Genomic DNA, 23,504 nt, shown 5'->3' with positions numbered 1-23,504 from the left:
CTTCCTGTGGAAGAATAAGTGCAAGTTATAAAACTTAGAAATTTCTTCATCTCTGTGATATCCACTCAGGGAAATTTTCATTGATATTTTTAGATGAAAAGTATGAACATTTGTATTATAATATGACATGAAATTCATGAAAGCTGTAGACAAGTTTATAGAATTAGTTTTTATATTTGTTGAAATGAAAACTACTAAATATCTCAATGTAAAGGAAATTAATGAAATTACACATCGTAAGCTTTAAGTTATTGATTACATTAATTAAAAAATAGGTTTTAAGAAATAAATTTAAAAAATAAAAAAAAATTTTAATTTTAAAAAATAGGTTTAAAATTTGTAGGTTAAGCAGTAAATTACTCATTTAATGATGGAAATCGGTAATATTTTATTTCAGCTTGTTTTTATGTTTCATTTGCATTACCAATTAATCTGTGAAATGTTTTATATTCTAAATATATGCAAATGTATAATATTTTATTTCAGCTTGTTTTTTTTTGTTTCATTTGCATTACCAATTACTTTGTGAAATGTTTTATATTTTAAATATATGCAAATGTATAATTTAAGTCAACTGTATGATCATAATGGGAAAAATTTATCTTTTATTTTTATTTATTATTATTATTATTATTATTATTTTTAGATAGCTCAGGCTTGCAATAAGCATGATACAATTGGAATTGATCTTGTTGCTATGTGCGTTAATGATATTTTGACTCATGGTGCTGAGCCTCTGTTCTTTTTGGAAAGTTTGGACTGTGGAAATATAAATCCTGAAAACGTCTTAAATGTTATAGCTGGGATTGCAGAAGGCTGTAAACAAGCCAAGTGTGCTTTAATAGGTAGATTTAAATATTTCTTTCTTTTCTGGTATAATGCAATTATCTGCTTGTTTGTCATCTGTTATTCAGTTTGTATAAAATAATTGGCCTGGGTGCTAAGATGCTATCATATGATTCATCAAGTTTCAATATACAAAGGAGGATAAAAAAGTAATGCATAGTAATATTTTCCTCTTTGGTTTTGTAAGCCAATGTAAAACTAATGCAACTATTGCAATGTAAACTGGTTTTGCTATTACCCTGTTAGGAAAATCATGAACTATGGCATACAAATGTGTTTGTGAATATCATCTACAGTTTTAAGGATGACAATCTTTATTTCACTTTTAAACAACTAATCAAGAAAGCTGTGCCTGGAATTCACAAAGAAATGATAAATGAAGGCATATGGTAGTGACTGCTTGGATTGCATTAAGTTTTTCAGATAGTACTTTCTTTAATTTGGTTGCAGTCCAATGAAACATTTTTAGTCGGCTGTATGCTTAGGAAATAAATAACATGTACTGAAATTATTTTCATGATATTAGAAATGATTTGAGCATTTTGATTCTTATGTTGAAAAATTGATGAGGCATGTAGTTTCACTATATGTAGGCGAAGCGAAACTAGTGCATACTAGTTTTTTTTTTTTTTTTTTTTTAAATCCTTCTTGTATTTGTAAAGTTTCTAGTTGAGTCACTGTTCAGAAATATTACAGTAGGACCAAAATAAATCCTAAATCAAGACTTTATATTCTTGCTTAATTGTAATACATATTTGTTTTTCAAAAGTTCTTAGTAAAAAACTCATGAAACCTTTTATCAGATTCCAGTTTCTAAAAAACACTTGAAATATGAAAATGTAAGTTTCAAATACCCATTTACAGAAATGCTAAATTTAAAAGTATTTTAATTAGCAAAATTCAGTTTGTATGTGTTCTCTGAAACCAACATTTTCACTATTTCTTTCCACTGAGTGAAAATGCTTTAAGCCATTGAATTTTTCTAATAACCAATTTTGTGTGCTATTTTTTTTCCAAATATCTTTAGTAAAATAAGAAATAACTATTAAATGTTTTAAAATTTTATATATATTACTGAAAGGAGTCACATCACCAAAATTATCATAGTCTGAAAATCATCCCTACTTGATTAATAGCTCAAAAACTGAAAACATAATCTTATGATCAGTTACTTAAGCAATACTCAATGCAGCACTTTTTAAATAGTATGTTTATTCACATATATATATGGATGCATAAATTGAAGTTTTAACTTAAATATCTTATGTTCTTCCAACAGGTGCAGAAATATGTCAAATGCCAGATATTTATTTAAACAGTAAATGTTTACCAGATCTGGAAAACTACGATGTTGTGGGATATGCAGAAGGTGCTGTAATGGATAAAAATTTACTTCCATGCCTAGATGAAATTAGATATGATGATACAGTTATTGGACTAATGTCTTCAGGAATCCATAGTAATGGATACAGTCTTGTTCGTAAAATAGTCGAAATAAAAAACCTGAGGTATCAAGACCCTGCGCCATTTGATAAAGCACAAATTTTGGGAGAGGCTTTGTTGACACCTACAAAAATATATGTTCAATCAGTCTTACCTTTAATGAAGAAAGGCCTGATTAAAGCAGCAGCACATATAACCGGTGGTGGTTTGACAGAAAACATACCAAGAGTGTTACCTCAAACGTGTCAAGTTGTACTTGATGGAAATAAATGGATTGTGCCTCCAGTTTTTAAATGGATTGCTGAAGAAGGAGATTTATCTGCAAAAGAAATGTTAAAGACATTTAATTGTGGAATAGGCATGGTTTTAATCATTGGCAAAGAGCATGAAAATGAAGTTTTAGAATCATTAAAACTGAGTGGAGAAACTTCAGCTATCATTGGTCATATAAAACAAAGGGAAAAAGGTAAGTTAATAAAATAATAATTTTTCTCCTTTATTGAGTGAATGCTTGTATAGTCATTTCATTAATTTTTTCCCATGCCTAACTAGTTATTTGACCTTCTGAAGGTCATCAACAAGCTCAACTTACATACCAGTTATGTATTGAAGTGGGCTCAAACGGGCACAGCGCACATTACAAATTTATGACTGACTTGTATTTGCACATACTTTGGAAGATTGCTTAATCTCGCAGTGTCATAGGCAAAACTTTCAACTATACTCTTATTGCTGCATATTATTATTTCTTTAAATATGCAAACCTACACTGATTTTTTCGAAATCACATATTACATAAAATTTTATAACATTAAGAACCAGGTATAAAAATAACACTTATACAACAATACTTTGATTCTGTTATTTACCCACAATAGAAATTTTAGGTATGTTTTGATCTTCATGCTGTATCTCAATATGAGAAAGTCCTGCCTAATATCGGATGTTACACTGATCGCCTTTTTTCTAAACCACCAGTTCCCTGCACAACATCCATTCCAGTTTAGTATTTATAGCCATTAAACCACCCTTAAGCTTCACCACTAAGTGTTTACCCATAAATATTGCTTTCTATGAGGATTTTTATTTCTATTCCTATGTGGGTGACCCTCACCAATATCTGAAATCCAAATTCTGTGTCTTTTTAATTCCTTTAATTATGTGGCCTTAGGAATTCATAGTATCCCTCCACCAATGGCATCTTGATCCATAAAACAGAACCGATACTCAGTGCTTCTTCCAACCGATATTCCAATATGTGGAAGTCTCAGAGTGAGTTGAGAGTCATTTGACTCTGTTCCCCAAATAGCATACAAGTTAAATTCTCGGAGGAAATGCTTTTCAAATTTAAAGCTACATTTGTAGATTTTAAAAGTAAGATCTTTGTGATTCACAATCTAAGAGGCACCTGATCTTCTTTATATTGCCTGTGGCTACCTCAGCCAAGTCATAAGTGTTCATACAGGGGGGGATGGACATGATATTTTGTACCATTACTGATTCTTTGCTTTTAGCCTTATACTGTGGTGCCTTGGGATATAAAATTAGCTTGAGATTGCTGACATAGATAGCACTGAAATAACTGTTGACATTGCCTTGCAAAATGCTCTGGTTTAAGACAGCAAAGGCAGTATCTAATTCTTTTAATTTGAGTAATTTCCTTTAAAGGCAATGGATCGAGCTGTGAAGCATTCTTTGCTTTGGAAGCCGTAAAACATTTTTGTTCCTTGCTAGCAAGGAAACTTGTTGCACTTATGATGGGCTTTTTGTTCCTAAATTTTACATCTTTAGAAAATATGAGAAAATTCGAATCCAGACTTAGCAAATTTGACTCTTTGCTCTCCTTTGACTTCTTTACACAAAAATTCCAAGAGATTTGAGAGATGTGATCCCTTATTATTGACCAGAATGCTTCTCTGCCATACCTGAAGCATTTCAGCTGGCAGACAGGACTCGACAATGCAGAACCAGGAAGCATTTGTGTCCAGGGTTAAGCTAAAGACTGTAGATCTGATATGTTATTCGATTTTTGTCAAACAGTGGCACTAGAGGTAACCTATCCTTCCTTTTCAAGCATGCATTTTGTATAATTAACTTTAGCAATTCCCTGACATGTATCTCAGTTAAAATTTTCTTGTTGTCGAAGCACTCCTCAAACACAAAAATAGCTTTTAAATTATTTTCTGCTGTTAAACGATCACTATCTGTCAGCTCTCTAGCCTGAGTTCCAAGTAACATTGATTGAGCTAAATAATGGAATTTGTCAACATCATTAAATTTTTTATCTCCTGGATCTTCTTAAATTGGCTCCAAAATGTAAGATAACTTTAGAATTGCCCATCAAATTTTTTAATTTGAATTTTTGGCAATTTGTACCATTTTCCATTAGATTTATGTGTGCTACTATCCATGTTAGAACTTGTATTAACACTGCGATCATCCACAATATCTGTTTCCTCTTTTACATGTCAATTAAGCATGATAAATTCATCTGAATATTCCTTGCAGCTTATAACTTCGGTTTCTAGATAATCTTCAGCAAAATTACCTTTAATCAATAAATCTAGTGATGAAATTTCAACTTGGAAATTATCATTTTTAAGTTCACAATTTTATCTTTTAATACGGCTTTATCTCCCTTATCATCTTTGCCAAGTTCTTCCTTTACCTTAGCCGTTCTGGTGAAAGCATAATGCGATGTTGCATGTTTTTTCCTTAACATATCAACATTAATTTTTACCTTTCAATGCAGATCCATTTAAACTCAAAATTTGTAATTTTATGAGGAAAACTGATGATATGCTAACATCATTCGAATATGGAAAAGTATTATAACTTCTAAGAAAAACACTTGAACTGAAAGGTGCTGATCAAAAAAGCTTCTACCAGTTTTAAAAAATTACAATTGAAAAACTGTTTTTTAACAGTGCAAAACAGATTGAATAGTTGTTTGTAAAAGATAAAACTTCATTGTGAACATAATTACAAAACTATTTCTTTTAAAATTTAAAAGATTAATTTCAGAATTTCATAAATAGTTAATATAAGCCTTAATTTTTAATTATTATTTTAGGATTAATTATTGAATTATTGTTAGTTATTATTTTACTTAAAAAGTTTAAAACTAATTCAGAAGTCAAACAACAAAAATCAGCGTTATACCTACAAAATTTTCACAGGACTAGTTTCGATGGTTTTACCGAACCATCATCTTCAGCTGCAAAACCGCAAATGAACAAGATAGGAAATAATGATTAGATAAGATAAGAAAGCCTGGACAAGAATAAGCAAGTGGCGCCATCTGTTGGTGAAACCAGAACTAAAACATAATTTCTTGAAAGGCCGAAGGCAAATTTGGATTGGAATTAGGATCGTTAAATAGAACAGAAAGATTTTTATGAATGTGAAATGCCTCTAGAAAATCCAGTTCTCCAATGGAAGATGCTTTTTGAATAATTTTGGCAGCAGAAAAATTGAAAGTGTGATTTTCGGACCAACAATGTTGAGCAACAGAAGACTTCTGTGTTTCCTTTTTTCTAACATATGCCTCATGTTCTTTGACGCGAAATTTTAAGGCTCTCTTAGTTTGGCCAATGTAAATTAAACCACACTGGCAAGGAATCCTATAAATACCCCAGGAATTCATATCCGGAATGGGGTCCTTGAGTATAGAAGTTGGAATTTTATTGATGGGAGAATAAACAACCCGAAAGTTAAATTTCTGCAAAATATGTGCAACTTTATAGCTAATTGATGGAAAGAAGGGAATGACAACAGAATTTTTATAATCTCCTAAAATAAGAGTGTGGCTTTTAGTGTGTTGAGATGAGAATTTTTTAACTGCTTGATTAATAATGTTGGGTGAAAAGCCCCTGTCAATAGCTATTGCTTTTAAATAATTTAGTTCTTCATCAAGGGCGAATTTGGAGGAGCAAACTTGAAGAGCACGGAAAACATAGGAATAAAATGAAGCTAACTTTTGTTTAGTCGGATGACATGATTTAAAGTGTGGTGGAAGGCAAACCGATGAAGGTTTACGGACAAACACAGAAGTCTTCTGTTGCTCAACATTGTTGGTCCGAAAATCACACTTTCAATTTTTCTGCTGCCAAAATTATTCAAAAAACATCTTCCATTGGAGAACTGGATTTTCTAGAGGCATTTCACATTCATAAAAATCTTTCTGTTCTAGTTAACGATCCTAATTCCAATCCAAATTTGCCTTCGGCTTTTAGAGAAATTATGTTTTAGTTCTGGTTTCGCCAACAGATGGCGCCACTTGCTTATTCTTGTCCAGGCTTTCTTATCTTATCTAATCATTATTTCCTATCTTGTTCATTTGCGGTTTTGCAGCTGAAGATGATGGTTCGGTAAAACCTTCGAAACTAGTCCTGTGAAAATTTTGTAGGTATAACGCTGATTTTTGTTGTTTGACTTCTGAATTAGTATTTATTCGGCGTGTTATTGTGTCTTAAGTTTAAAACTGTTATTACAATTTGCAATACACCAATTGCTGTCTATTAAATGCCTCTGCTTAATAAGCTCAAACATGTTTGAAATGAAAGTGATTTTAATAAGTGTCAGGTTCTGAAGAACCATGATATAAACTAAAATTTATTTTCTGATTTTTGCATTATCTTCTGCATTACTGTTTACAAAACTACAAACATTACATTTAAACCTATTTTTAACTTTAAAAGCAATAGTAAGGATAAATAAATTTACACTTGCTTATGGTGTTAATGAAGTATCAGTAATTTCCTTTAAGCATACAGTTGCATCTATTGTACAAACACATAATACAGATTATTTGTTGATTGTGAATAGCAGACCATCTTACATCATATATACTGTTTGATTTACTGAAACATTATTGCATTTCTCTATTGGTTTTTCATATGTATTGTTTAATAATTTAGTATCAAAATAACTTTTAGATGGAAGCTTATATTCAGGATGCAGCATTTCCATAATTTTATGAAATGAAGGTTTTCACTATCATGTAAGGATTCATTTGTAACATGAAAATTATGACAATGACCTATATTACGAGGGAGAGTCTCAAAATAAGTTTCTTTTGGTGACTGTAGACAGAGCTGTGTAGGAAAGAGTAAAAATGTAATGAGACATTAAAGATAAGACATAACTTTATTTTTCCACATAATACTGCATTATAAGCTTCATAAAGCCCTCCAGAAAAAAGTCAGGGCTCTGCATATGGAAGAAACACTGAATGGCTTATGTGACTTCAACATCGCTTTCAAAGCACCTTCCTACCAAGATTCTTCTTCAAAGATGGAAATGGATCGAAGTCACTGGGTGTGAGATCAAGATTGTATGGCGGATGGTCACGGCACTCTCAACCAAGATTTTCAATGTGGTTTTGGGTTGCCAACTCCGAGTATGGTCTTGCATTGTCATCCAATGACAGAACGTCAGATCTCAGAAGGCCATTTTTTTTTTTTTTTTAATATCCTCCTTCAATTTTGACTATACTATATAGCATTGATGGGTTTTACCTCCAAAAAGGCAACAAAACTCCTTGGGCATCCAAGAAAGCTGTAAGGAACACTTTACCTGCAGAGGGAATTGTTTTGAACTTCTTTCAGACAGGTGATTCCATAGATGCCGCTTTCAATTCCGGCAAATAGTGGACCCACATTTCATTCCCCGTAACAATCTGAGACAGAAATTCATTACCGTCGCAATGGTAATGCACAAGATGTTTGAGGCTGACTGCTATGCATTATTCCATGTGGTTCAGGGTCAGTTGTCAGATCACCTATCGTGCTGACACTTTTCGGTATCGAACAGTGTGGATGATCTTGTGCACAGGGCCGGATTTATGTATAAGCTACACAAGCTATAGCAAAGTGGGGGCCCCAAAAAATTTAAATATAGTATAAATAGGATTAAAATATATAACAGACTTATAAAGGGTCCCATCAAGTCTAAATCAGGCTCTTCTTGCACATGTCTGGTTCCAAGTTTTCCCATCAATGGTGATATGCCAGTTTACTTTAATCATGTCATCTACCATCTTGACATTTTCTTCTGTAGTGGCCGTGCATATCCGTCCAGGTTTCGGTCTATCCAGCACTTGCTGATGCCCCTCACTGAATGTGGCCCATCTACAAGGTGGTTATGGATTTCTGCTCCCAATAACATAGTTACTTAAATCATGCACCATGTGTTATGAATTAGTGTACTCATCATTAGAGTTATGAAGTGACACATTTTCTTTCATTGTACTAACATGACTTATTTAAAATATTTTAAATAGTTTCACATCTTTAAAAAACTTCTATTTTTTGTATTCAGTAATTAAAATGTCTTCAAAAGCATTACAGATTATCTTAAGCTTCGATTTAAGCACATTAAAAAATGGGAAAATATATGATTTTAATTAATGATTTCTTTTTAAAAATCTGCTGATTAAAATCATTGATATTATACAAAGCTAAATTCCTTACAAATTTTAATTTGACTTTTATTTCTTATTTTACAAATTTTACTATGCATAACTGAGCTGATATTTTATATTAACGTACTTAACGACTTTAAAGTGTGTAAATGATCCATCATGTTCTCATATATTATTCCTGAAATTGGTAAAGAACTGGATGCTGCTCTACTGCAGTTAAATACATCGAAATATAGCTGCATCATATTGTTATACTATTATGTTTGTAATGTTAAATAATGTGAACATATTAATACACCCAATTATGCTTTTATTCAATTTTTTTGTCAAACATCTGGAAGAAACATTTGTACCTCTTTGAAGTACTAGACCAAATTCAAAATTTTTCAGACTGCATTTTTTTAAAAATTATTTTTTAAAGGTAAGGGTGTGTGTATGGTGTTGCCATAATAAACTTAGGGAATCCAGTATTCATTTAAGTTGATTTTGATATAATATGGTTAAAAGAGACTATAAAACAAAATCCATCTAAATTTTGTTTTTAAAAGTACTTTTACTCAAAAAAAAGTCTAAAGATGCTACTTAAGGTCACATATGTTGAAATGGTTTTGATTTTGGAAATATACATTCCCAGGATTAAAAATGTCTCAAAATGAAGCCATAAATACATAACTAGTCTCCTCTGTTCTAGTCCACAAAATAAACAAGAAATTTTTCTTTTCTTTATCAAAATTTCTGTCTCTTAGTTTCCGTACTTATAGGAAAAATAATTTAACTTTATGGTGAATGTGATAAAATAAGTAATATGAGAGTATATTTATGGTTATGAAGCATAAATCATCAAAGAATAGAATATAATTTCAGTTTTCATGGCATTTTATTTTTTTTAGGTAGGATTATGTATGTTCAAATATCTTGAAAAGTCTATAAAAGTAAAGTATATAAAAGTATAGTCTATAAAAGTAAGAAATACTCAAGTGGTTAAAGACAAATTAATATCTAATCGATGATTTTGATGTAATTTATTTAAAAGCAATTATGTTCTGTACTGGATTTGAACATAGAGTTTTCTTGTATGCTTATTACGCAGGTACTTTTCCTTCTCCATATTTTTCTAGGAACTTGTGTGAAAACCAGGCTGGTGGGTGTACTTCACATCAGGAACAATTAATTGTAGTTACAGTATTTGATTTCCAAATTATATATATGTAATTCTTTTGATAAAAAATATATCAAATTATTTCTTTCATTATGCACAGTTTTTAAATAAGAGCAGACTGGTTTGAATGAAAATAAGACTTTTTGTGAGAATAAGCATTGAATTATTTCTAGGAAACATATTTTAGAACTTTTAGTATTATTGCAATTTAAATTGCTGATTTAAAACATATCTCCACATTTATTTACTGAAAACTAACCTCATAATTTTTGGAAAATGTTTGCTATATATAAAAATTTCAAGAACAGTGAGCTGGACAATGGCAAAGCCGTGAAATATTGGTCATTTGGGCTGTTTCCCAGTAGTACAACTAACTGGCTATGTAAGCTCTTATGGAGTTGTTCCCTTGTACAATGTTTAGTATGAGCCATACTGTCTTAGAAAAGCATCTTTCAGCTGATAGTTCTTGGATGTTTTATAGAAATTAATATATGTAATCCATTGAAGAATGCTTAGCCATTAGTATTGAAACACATGAATAATCAAATAATAAGCTAAATAAAATGGTCATTTTTTTAGCCACTTGAGCTTCTAATTTAAAAATGAATCATGTGAAACTTGTAATAAAATAAAATCAATAAAATTGTAATCAAACACAACACTTATAAATTAAAAAACACAATAATTATTCAGTATTAATCAAATGGGATTATTATTATATTCAAATCACAGTAATACTTATTATAATTCATATCTCTTACATTATAATATAAGAGATATGAACTAACACAGTATAATTGAAAGTGTTAAAATTTTAATTTATATAAATATTTTTCTTCTTTAAAGGTCAGGTACAAGTTGATGTCAAAAATTTCTATTTATCATCTAAATCTGAAGGAATAATGAAGAAAAAAGTTGGGGTATTGATATCTGGATCAGGTAAGGTTTTATCTGGCTCTTTTATTTTAAATAGTTTATAATCAACTCAAATTTTCACTTCTGAATTAATTTTTTTTTTTAATTGGTAAAATTTACTTTCAGTCTATAATCAGACAGAATCTAAGTTTGCGAAAATGATTTTGAGACCCTTATGAACCATGAATATTTACAGAACTGACAGCATTTATTTTCTAACATTTGTGATATTTTAAAATTTAAATATTTTACAAAAACATTTTATAATTTTATAAATAAATTAAGTACTTAATATGTACTATTTGTAACAAACACAAAAAATATTCTGAGTAATAAATAGTTTAGGGCAACATAAAATATAAAACAGAAAATTACATTAAAATTTCCAGTTTAACCCCCTTTTAAATATAGACAACACTCATAAAAACATTTCTAAAACACTTTTTAATCATGCTATTAATATGAATTTTATAAACAATTTGTTGTAACGGAAGTTTTTCAACAAAAACATTCTTAATAAAGTTTTGAAAAAATGAAAGTAGTATCTTTAGTATAGGTCTATACCACTGCCCAAATGATTTTCTGCCAATGTTTTGGTAGTTTTTCAAAGCCTTCGGCCTGAAAACTTGGTGGCTGTAAACCCAAAAGCAGATCAACCTCATTTCAGATGTCCTGATAGCACCAGCAAGATGTAGCTACAAGTGTGAAAAAAGGTATAGAAATCCAAAGGAGCGATGTACAAGGCTACATGGTGGGTATGCAAAAGATTTCATTTGAGTCCATATGGAGTCCAGCCCGTGAATGCAGATACCTGTGGTCTTGCATTATCTTGATGGAACATTATGTTTTTGTGCAGGATTTCAGTTCGATGTTTTTCTTTGAAAGCAGCATCAACATGGACTAGCATCTTGCTGTACACCTTACTGTTGAGAGTTTTACCTTTTTGCATATATTCTTTATGGATAATACCACGGCAATCCCACCATATGCGAAGCATGATCTTTTAGTTAGTGAAATTGCAATTTGTGATGCTGCCGACAGGCTAGCTGAGTGCAGACCAACCCCTTCTTAGCCTGTGTTGTTGAAGTAAATCCGCTTTTCATTACAAGTGATGAACCAGTCCAGAATTTTGTCCTTGTGTTGATATTCGAGCAGATTAATGCAGGTCCGAACATGTCTGTCGTTATCTGCTTGAGTCAGATCATATAGCACCCAATGACTGAACTTGTATGTCACGTTTATGCAATGCATAGCATGCATAATGCACATGGCACTAACGTCTAACCCCCCCCCCCCCCCGCACAGAACAGCGTGAAATTGATAAACAGATTTCGGAATGGTTAGAGAAACAAAGGAGCCTTTATCCATTTTTTGCAGCAATTCCACTTTTTCTTTGATGGACATCGAAACATGCTTTCCCTTTGTAGATCCAGCATCGGAAATGCCGCAATTGTGCGCTGCAATGTTCCCCCCTTCCCGTTGTGCAGCGTTAAATTGATAAACAGATTTCAGAATGGTTGGAGAAACAAATCACATCTCTGTCATTTTCTTCATGCCTTTGTCCATTTTTTGCAGCAATTCCACTTTTTGTTTAATGGACATCGAAACGTGCTTTTGCTTTGTAGATCCCTTGGCAGCTCCAGAATCGGAAATTCTATTTGACATAATCGAAAGTTCAAACTTACTTTTATAAAATTGCTCTAACAGTCTACAAAAAAAAAAATAATAATAAGCCGGATCCAATTCGAAGATTAAGGAACAACGCAATCTGCAACATTAACTGAAATAGATAATTAGATAATTTTAGCTTAGCTTATACTGTCCGTTATACATTAAACACGCATGCGTAAATGCATTATGTGTTTACGCATGCGCAGAAAGTTTGTAGCTTTGAGGTCCGGATTATAGATCATTCCGGATTATGGACGTCCAGATTAAAGACTTTTGGCTGTAGTTCATTTCAGACACCTTGTACTTAATGACCTTTGAGAGAAATCTTCTAAAATTATGTAATGAGCTGTTTGTAATACTGGTGAATGAATTTTTTCCCTAATATTAGATAATGGAATTATTAACAATTCTTTTTTTGTATAATTTTCTTAGAGTTTTCCTTATTTGGTGTAAAAATTAAAATTAAAGGGGATGCATGCTTACAAAAAAAAAAAAAAAAATTGTGAACATTTGTAAGATTTGTAAAATTATATATATGAAACAGATGAGAAACATCAGAATTTCTTGTTAAAGCTGCTTAAAGCAAAGCAATTTTTCATTCTATATGTATGATATATGCATTTATAAGAGTCATCCTATATATACACTCTGTCGCAAAAAAATATATGTACCCAGAAGAAATCGAGCCAAATCATTAAACTCAATAGGAATGTAGTCTGGTAAGAGATATGTAAATGATTTAAATTTTGGTCCCAATGATGCAAGGGCAAACCTGGGAGAATTTAAAGCATGATTGCTCATGCTGTAGGGCTATTCAAACAAATTTGTCGACTTGGATCGATGGTTTTGTGACTAGAGATACCTCTGAGACGTAACCAGCGGCATTAGAAACAGTGATCAGAATTTGAAAAGGGACAATACGGTAGGCCTGAGAGAAGCAGGTAAGTCAAGCAGAGTATCGTCCACCACCTCAGTCGGAGTGATATGGTAGTTGCTCAGTAATGATAATAATAGATCACAGAAGGGATAGTCTACCATCACCATCATTCAGGGCATCCCAGAATCACAAATAAGCGCGAGGATCATGCAAGCATAAGAGCAGCCACTTCCACACCAACAACATCGCTAGCATCAATTCTACACCATTTATCACCTTTCAGACATCTGGTGGTATCTAGGGAAAACCATTTCGAGATGACTGGCCAACACTGGTATGTGCTGCCGACATCCATTAAGAATGCCTATCCCACATCACAGGCAGTGTCAATTGGGTTTTTTGCTGAACTTGGGCAAGCTGGAGTGTGACCGACTGGAGGCGTGTGATCTTCAGCGATGAATCCCGGTTCATTGTTATTGCTGATGAGTCTTATTGCTGATTACGAGAGGTGCGACAGTGTGGGGAGGGATTTGTCGGCAGACACAATCACCCCTAGGCATCCTTCAAGGCACTATGATGGTTCACAATTAAATGGAAGACATTTTAATGCCGTTTGTATTGCCTATGCTATCAAGTCGCCCAGGTGCCATTTATCAGCGCAAGGCAATGCTCATCTACATGCTGCACAACTCTTTCAGCAATGTCTTCAAGGATATGATGTACTCCTGTGGCCTGTCAGGTCACCAGACCTCTTGCCAATAGAGCATGCTTGGAAGGCCACTGTAGCCATCCAGGAATATTGGTGAATTAACTGCCCAGTTGCAAAGATTATGGTATGATCTTCCATGGGGGTCACAGGTGATCTTATCAATTCGGTGCCATACCGTGTGTGAAGTATGCTCCTTCAAAATTGCTCCACATTTTGAATAAATACATTATATTACATAGTACAGTTACATAGCAAATACGCGTTACACAGCTCTTCACACTAAATTCTCAAAAAACCATGCCAACTCTCGCTCAAATCAAAACTTTTCTCACACAGTTGAGGGGTGCTACAACGTCCTCTATGGGAGATCTCAACATACTCCCCACGGATGACCATTCAGGACATCAAACTACCTCTTACATGAAATTATTACTTAACATTATTCTTAGTAAACATATAATTTCTAGATTAAATAGTTCTTGCATATAAATGAGTAATACTAAGCCTAAACAACATATAAATGTAAACAATGAATTACACAAATTAATATAATAAATGTGTACAATAACATTAAAACTTAAGAATTCAAATGAATATAGATGAATATCAAGTTAAAGTTCAAAATTTTTCTGATACTTAACTGTCTATTGGTAACACACAAAGTTTGTGAATGGGTCTCTTGAATTCACCATCAGCAGTTTTTACTTTTACAACACGAACTCTGTAATCATTACCTGGGTAAATTTCGGTGATACATCCCAGTTTCCATTTTAAGGAAGATGTTTTATCTTCCTTAATGATTACTAAGTCATTTACTTTAATATTTGCTGAAGCATGATGCCATTTTGTGCGAACTTGCAGTTGAGTCAAATAGTCCTTAGACCATTTCCTCCAGAAGAACTGCGACATTTGCTGAACTAGTTTCCAATGATTGCGAAGTGTTAGTGTCTCGTCGCGCACATTTGGTTCCGGAATAGTGTTTAAAGATGTTCCTATTAAAAAATAACCCGGTATAATCACGGAAAAATCATCTGGATCACTTGAAATCGCTACTAATGGTCTTGAGTTCAGACATGCCTCGACTTCTGCTAGATAAGTATCAAATTCTTCAAAAGTTAGAACTTGAGAACTAATTGCTCTTCTCATATGATATTAGCCTTTACTGCGGCTTCCCACAGTCCACCAGAGTGCAGCACAGAAGGCGGATTGAAATTCCACTTAATTTCTTCCTCTATTAAGTATCTAGCTATCCTTTGGTCCGAATGATATGATTTCAGTTGTCTGTTGGCACCTATAAAATTAGTGCCGCAATCACTGTACACTTGCTTCGGTCTTCCACGTCTAGCAATGAATCATTTTAGAGCTGCTATGAAGGAATCTTTCGTCATGTCTCCAACTTGTTCTAAATGCACTGCCTTAGTACTAACACATACGAAAACACAAACGTAGATCTTCACTGTCCGAACACCGCGCCCTTTCCTCGGTTTAACTTGGAAAGGACCCGAAAAATCCACACCACGTTTCGAAAAATCTCTTGCGGAATTCACTCAATGCTGGAAGATCGCCCATTGCTTGATATGACAGCTCACTTCTGTGTCGACAGCATGTTACACATTTACGAATGATCTTGCAAATGGCTGCTCGTGCATTAATAATCCAGTATCTCTGCTTGATTTCTGAATGGAGCATTTGTGCTCCTCCATGAAGATATTTATAGTGATAATATCGTATTATCAGTTCTGTAATATAGTGTGATTTAGGCAGAATGATTGGATATTTTACATTCTGTGCATTTCTAAGTCATCCTCCCACTCTTAGAATACCCTCATTGTCTAAGAATGGATTCAACATATTGAGTTAACTGCGAGTACTCATTAGTTTTCTCTTTTTGAAATGATCAATTTCTTCACTAAATTCTTGCATTTGCACAGACTTGATTACCCAAGAATGTGCTACGGCTAGCTCTCTAGTCTGGAGAAAATTTGATTTTGTCCTTGTTATTGATGATCATTTCACATTGGCAATAAATCTGAGATACCAAGCTATAACTCGTAAAAGTTTTGTCCAAGAAGAATATTTGTGAAGCAGTTCATCAATCACAAAATTCTTAATCATAGTTGTATGCACAACGCATCCCTTTCTCTCAGTTTCTACTACTTCCAGTTGGATATCCTTCAGTGGAAGCTTAGGGAAAAAATTATCTTTTCCTTTCAGCCAATATGGACCACACCACCAATGATCACCTTCCAACAAACATTGAACTGGCACACCCCTACTAACTAAATCAGCAGAATTTTTCCTTCCACTGCAATGATTCCAAAACCTGTAATCTGATTTTTCCTGCACTTCAACCACTCTATTACCGACAAACTGTTTCCATTGTTTCACAGAACCCTTTATCCAAAACAAGACAGTTAAGGAATCAGTCCAATACATAAATTTATCAATAAGATCCTTAAAAACCTCTCCCAGATACTTTCCTATTCTAGCTCCTATGACTGCTGCCATTAGTTCTAATCATGGCAACGTCAATTTCTTCAAAGGAGCTACTCTGCTTTTCGACATGACAAACGACATGGAAATGTCACCCTTATCATTTAAGTAACGACAATACGCTACAGCACCATAAGCTATAGGAGACACATCGCAAAATACGTGTATTTCCATTTTTTAATTTAAGTTATCAACACTCACAAATAAATTTCTCGGAACTGAAATATCCTTCAGATATTTAACCTCAGAACACCAGCTAGTCCACTTGATTTTAAGGTCATCTGGCAATTTCTCATCCCAACCAATACCACGTTCCCAAATTTCCTGTAGCAAACACTTAATCCTAACTACAAATGGAGCTGCAAAGCCAATTGGATCAAAAATCATTGCTGCAACATGCAAGACATGACGCTTTGTGCTCTTCAAAGTCTTTAAACTATCCATTAATCTTGCTATATCTAAAGAAAATGTATCATTTACTGGGTTCCAGTTCAAGCCTAAAACCTTCAACTGACAATCAGAAATACAAGTATCATGGCTAAGTCCATTCTGCATCCACAATGACCTCAGTTTCTCAGAATTAGTTTTTAATTTTCGCAAAATCATACTTGCATCCTTTAAAATCGACACAGCTTCAGAAGACAGCTTAAATGCCTCTTCAACACTATTTCCCCCAAAATATAAATCATCTACATACAGTGAAGAATTTAACATTTCAACATATTCGGGTTTATTATTCCTGTACTGCTTTAAGTGCTTTTTTATTGTTGCACTTAAAATAAATGGTGATGACTTACAACCAAACGGCATACGTGTCATACGCATTATTTTGTAGTCTTCATTTGTATTTTCTGATAACCACAAGAATTTAAAAAATTTCCTATCCTCTTTTGAAATTCTAATCATCAAAAATGCTTTCTCTATATCAACACAAAATGAAATTTTGAATTTCCTAAAATTTAAAATAACATCCAGTACATTGGGATTCAAATTCGGCCCAGTCTCTAAATAATCATTCAAAGAGAGATTTAGTTTCGCTTTCGAACTACAATTGAAAACCACGCAAACTTTAGTAGTATCTTTATCAGTTCTCACAACTGCTCTATGTGGCATGAAATATTCCTTTGCATCTCTAGAACATTCTTCAATTATTCCTTTACTCTGTTGATCTTTAATTATGTCCTTGTATTCATTCGCCAACCATTCATTATTTTCAAAATGGTTTTTTAAGTCCTCAAGTCTTTTTTTAGCAAGACAAAAGTTATTTTTTAAATCCATTGGCTTTATTTCCCATAACAAACAAGTTTCGTATCTTCCATCTACAAACCTCAGATTATCTTCAAAGTGTTTTATCAAATTCTCATTTGCAATTGATAACTTATAAGAATCTGTAATTCCTAACGATTCTAAATTCCATAGCATCTGCATATTGGTGGTAATGCAAAAATTTGTTAATACTATGTTTCCCCAAATTTTATCCTCGGAATTATTTTGTATGCCCTGCAGTGTAAGGCCAAAAATAGTTTGTATTCAGTTTAGCGTTTTGGTTATTTTTTCTACTTTTGACTCTTTAATGACGTCCCAAAAATAATCTGCTCCTATTAAAATGTGAATACCTTCATCTGAATCCATGCATGCCTCAGCTAAATTTAAACCCTTTTGTTCAAAAATATTTTGAATATTTATATTGGGAAATGCAATGGGTGCGAAGGTAATCATTTCAGCAACTAATGCTTCTATCCCAATATATTTCTTAGGATCGTTCCTATTCCTCAATGTTAACTTTAATACACTGTAAGTTTTATTTATGGCTTTTGTAGACCCAAAAGCATAAACTGACAATCTTTCCTTTTGGTTGGTTTTAAGGCTAAGGGCATCTGCCGAAGATTTTGTTATCCAAGATCTTTCACTCCCGTTATCCATTAACACCCGACATAGTTTAAAGTTTCCTTTCGAACAAGCCAAGACAGTACAAGTTTGCAGCAAAGCACTGCCATTTGACGCCCGCTGAGAGGAGCTGCACTGAGTCATCGTGTTTGAATTCTCTTTTTCCCCTTCAACTTCAGCTGATTTATTACTTCTTTCGCATAGCAAGGAGTGGTGAGCTAAGCTGTTGCAGTTCTTGCATGGGTCGAGTTTAGTTTTACAAAATCGTGCTAAATGGAATTTTTAGAAACAGCGAAAACATCGATTATCTCTTTTTAATCCATTTTTCCTTTCCGCGACACTTTCAAATTCGCTAAATTCATGTTCTTTGCTATTACAAAATATGCAGTTTCTATTAACATTTGTAGTATAACTAGCAGTTGATATATTCCTATTAGTATTAAGCTTTTTATTTTGAAATTTCCTAGAATTACTTTTATATTCATTACCAAAATTATGATAATTTTCAGTTTTTCTACTAAATAAATATGTCCTTTCTCTAGACCGTATGTCTTTGTCTAAAAAGGTAAATAAATCCTTAAAATTCCAATCATTATCTGGATACATTCTATTGAATTCTAAAACAAGTTCCTTTGGAATTCTTTCTAACAAAATGGGAATCAATAAAGTGCTGAAAGATTTTGTTTCAACTCCTAACGACTCTAAACTTCTAATTTGAGTATCAGCTTTGTCAAACAACCTTCTCAATCCAGCTAAATCATTTATACTTCTAATAATAGGAATTTTAAGTAACTCATTCAAATGTGTCTGTATAAGAGTAGTCTTATTACCAAATTTACCTTTTAATATATCCAAAGCAGCATCATAATTTTCTTCTGTTAATACAAAACCACTTATACAATTAGATGCCGTACCCCCTAAATATGACCTTAAATAATTAAATTTATCTATCTTTGTAAGATTACTGTTATTATGAATAGCGCTTTCAAACTGGTTATAAAATTCTAACCAAGAAGCAGGATCACCATAATATTTACTGATTATCGATTTAGGAAGTTTAACTGTTTTGGTTTCTCTAAAGGTTTGGTTTTCTAGTGTACCTTGAGTAGTTGCGGGAATAGAAAAGGATATGTTACTAATATTCATTTCATCTTTCATTAATCTATCAATTACATTAGTTATCTTTTGTTTCCAGAGGATACTTTTTTCTGAATATTCCTCTGACACAGTAATTTCCTCTTCTATATCATCACAATTACAAAGATTTTTCACTTCATCGTTTAATCATTTTAAATTAGTTTCCTTATTTGGGCTCGAAATTCCTTTAAAGTATCTACCTTATTCATAATATCTATCTCGCTAGAATCTTCCTTAATAAAAGCTTCAATTTTGTTAATTAACTTGGTTAACGTAGACCTAACTGCACTACGCTCCTTTCTCAACTTAGGTAATTCCAACATTTTACAACAATTCAAATTTCAAACAAAACATCAAAACAAAGTCTACCTTCACTTCCTGCAAAATTTTACAAATTCCCAAACAAAGCTTGCAACTAAACCACTAGAATCCACAGCTTCCAAGACCAACTTTGTCCTCACTGGTGGCTCCAAAAAAATGTGAAGTATGCTCCTTCAAAATTGCTCCACATTTTGAATAAATACATTTAATTACATTATATTACATAGTACAGTTATATAGCAAATACGCGTTACACAGCTCTTCACACTACATTCTCAAAAACCCACACCAACTCTCGCTCAAATTGAAACTTTTCTTACACAGTTGAGGGGTGCTACAATGCCCTCTATGGGAGATCTCAACACCGTGTTTCAGTTTATATAGCTGCCAGAAGTGGCTATACTACTTACTGATTTGTAACTTTCATACCATAACTTCTTAATAAAAAGATCTTTTGCTCTGAATTTATAATCATTTGTTTATCTTCTCATTCACAATATACATGTTAAATTTCAGGATAGTAGTTCGTTTCCTTCTGGGTGCATATAGTTTTTTGTGACAGAGGGTATTTTATTTTAGTTTCAGTTACATGCATTCATGTGGTTCACATTTTTTTTTTTTTTTCCCTTCAAATCTAATGTTTGTATATAAATTTTAGGTACCAATCTTCAAGCTCTAATTGATTACACGCAGAATCCTGGCAATCAGAGTGATGCTGAAATTGTCTTGGTACTCTCAAATGTAGCTGGAGTTGAGGGTCTGAAAAGAGCAGAAAGAGCCAATATTCCAACTGAGGTATTCATCCTATAGATGTTTTTATGTGTATGTCTGGATATAACAATTTAATGATAGTGAATTAAATAATTTTACCCCTTTCTATTTATAAATGCAAAATTTTATCTTAAAATCTATAGTGACAAATATATTAATGCAGTATACATAACATCTTAATCACAAGGCTAGAAAAGTACATTTCAGTACTTTATATTGCTATACAATGTTGTATCTACGTAGTATGCTTTCACAGCTATGTATTAGCTTCTAGGTTACAGATGCTGTTATTATCACCACAAAAGTCCAAATGATGGGACATTTACAAACAAAATATTCATGATGATTCAAATAATCTGTTTTGATTTCGATAATGCAGAATCTAAAACATGTTCTTTAACTCTTTTGAAACATAAGCAGGACAGTTTGTCTGACTGACTAATGCTGTATAATTATCCTCTTCATCCCTCAATTACACATCTTTCACTAGATAGTACTCTTCCCTAAAAAAAGGTTAATTATCTTTTGCCACATTCTCTACATAAAAATGTGACATTTGGTTACCACTTAATATCACACATGGGAATGTAGTATCATTCAAAAAAGACACTGGAAATTTCCCTACTGATATCTAGATGCACTCAAAATTTTGAGTCTTTGCACTTACATTACATTCTGGAAGTCTGCTTACAATTTTGGGTAATCATCTTCAATAAGTACCTTAATTTATTATTCATGCTTGCAAAAAAAAAAAAAAAAAAAAAAAAAGGGTTTAGTCATTATTTAGCTTATTTGTAATTAGTTGAACTCTACAATATGTAACACTTTATTTCTCAGAAAGAAAAAAAAAACTGCACATAAGAAATCTGCTCTTCAAATTAATTTTAATCCCTTAATTGCCGCGGGCGTATATATACGCCTTGCTCAGCCGATGCGTTGACTGCCCCGGTCGTATATATACGCCCTTACAAAATACTATCAGTTGCTTTGCGCTGCTACCCATTAAATTATTCGCAAACTTTTGGAATGCAACACCAGAATGACCTTGACGAAGTATGTGAAGGAGGATATTATTTCAGAGAAGTGTGGGGAGAAATTGGAGAGAGGGATGTGTCTAAAGTGCTGAAAGTGATGACTGCGTGGTATTGGCTAGTGTTGTTTGAGTAAAACGTATTTTTTTTTTATTCTGTGTCCTCCGTTTTCGTTTACTTTTTGTAGTAGGTTCCAGGAATAAAGAAAGATATAACGGATGTTTCAAACCCATTTATCTTTTTTGAATTATTTTTTGATGAACTGCTCTTGCTTTATATTGCTACTGAAACTAACCGTTTTGTAGACGAGTATATGAACCAACAACACCTTGCAAACGAAAAATCAAGAACAATATCGTGGCATTCAACCAATTCAGAAGAAATATATGTTTTTATAGGCATACTGATTTCACAAGGTATATAACACTGAAACATGATATTACACTTTACTGGTCTAAAAATAAATTGATCGAAAACCCATTATAGGGACTTTTTTTATTATAAAAACATCCTTTTTATTATACTTACATCTTTTTATTATATTTTTACTCAAAATATTAAATTTTATGCATTCATTTTTTTTTCTTTTACTGTTTATTTTGTGAAAGTAAACAATTTTTAGAAAGTAAAACTTGCTCTTATTTTCCCCCTAATAAATCACATAACTACGCGCGGATATGTGAAAAACCGTGGCACTGGGGAATGAATCTTGTACGTTTTCCGCGGCAGTTAAGGGGTTAAAGAACATGTTTGTAGGAAAATTTTCTAGTTACCTTTTGGCATCCTGTCTGGTAACATCTTAAGAGCTATGCTTATTTCTGTAAGCACAGTATTTTGTATGATTGAATTTACAATGAATCATTGCTTTACAATAAATATCATTACTATACAATTTAGAAAACAAAGTATCACATATCTATATAGTAAGGACATGTAAATAAATGTTATTTCTTTGAGTAGATTATCTAAATGAAAAATACTGTATTTAGCAAATAAAAAGTGCAAAAATGATGCACAGCAAGTTAATCTTGGCAATGAAGATTCAGTGGTGGTTCAGGTAAAAAAAAAAAAAAAAAAAAAAAAAAAAAAATTAAAACATAATCCAAGTAGATGATTTAAATGACTTTTTTCAAAAATCAAATTGCATTTTACTAATGGTTCAAAATGTAATTCAGGTATATTATTTAAATGATCTTTGCAAAATGTAATTAAAAGTAAAGTATTTAAGCGAACCTTTGACAATTCAAATGCATTTAACTAATGATTCAAAGTTTCGATATAATTCAAGTAGATGATTTAAATGAACTTCTGAGAATCATACTGCATTTTGCTCATGGTGCAAAATGTAACTCAGGTCAATGATTTAAGTGACTTTTTAAACTAATGCTTTAAAATATAATGAAAATAGACGATTTAAATGATCTGATTATCAGATTGCAATTAGCTGATAGCACAAAATATAATTCAAACAGATTATTTAAGTAACCTGATGAGACTCAAATTGTATTTAGCCAGTGGTACAATAATAAAAGCATTTGATAATTAATAAAATACTTTTACAGAGAAAGAAGAGAAAATTCCAAGGAAATAAACATATAATAAACATTAGTAAACATTTATAGTTAACATTTTATACTAAGTATAATGGTATTATATTAAATCATGGTGAAATAGTTATTTCATCGTGATTGGTTTCTTTTTTTTATTTATTTATTTTACTTTCATTGATTCTTTTTTTTTTTTTTTTTTTTTTTGTGTGTGTGTGTGTGTGTGTAAAATATTCATGAAGTAAATGTATTTCTTAGAAAATTATATGCATC

The 23,504-nt window shown here is 32.3% G+C and overlaps 1 protein-coding gene across 7 annotated transcripts in view; it reads left to right on the top strand.

Annotated features, from left to right (window-relative positions):
• Window positions 1-23,504, top strand: part of Gart (trifunctional purine biosynthetic protein adenosine-3 Gart) — a 117,187-nt gene that overhangs the window by 76,444 nt on the left and 17,239 nt on the right. For all 7 annotated transcript variants that reach the window (XR_015043043.1, XM_085823795.1, XM_085823778.1 and 4 more), the window contains 4 exons: window positions 647-845; window positions 2,126-2,755; window positions 10,719-10,811; window positions 20,541-20,677. Coding sequence is in view for 6 of the 7 variants with exons in the window: in XM_085823795.1 (XP_085679921.1) it covers window positions 647-845; window positions 2,126-2,755; window positions 10,719-10,811; window positions 20,541-20,677 (1,059 nt within the window). In the remaining variant the exon portion in view is untranslated. The remainder of the gene's footprint in view (window positions 1-646; window positions 846-2,125; window positions 2,756-10,718; window positions 10,812-20,540; window positions 20,678-23,504) is intronic.

This window comes from Stegodyphus dumicola, chromosome 1, assembly GCF_044657685.1.
Source record: "Stegodyphus dumicola isolate Sdum_Otavi_A_Nest chromosome 1, ASM4465768v1".
Lineage (NCBI taxonomy): Eukaryota > Metazoa > Arthropoda > Arachnida > Araneae > Eresidae > Stegodyphus > Stegodyphus dumicola.
This window is presented reverse-complemented; position numbering and strand designations above follow the sequence as displayed.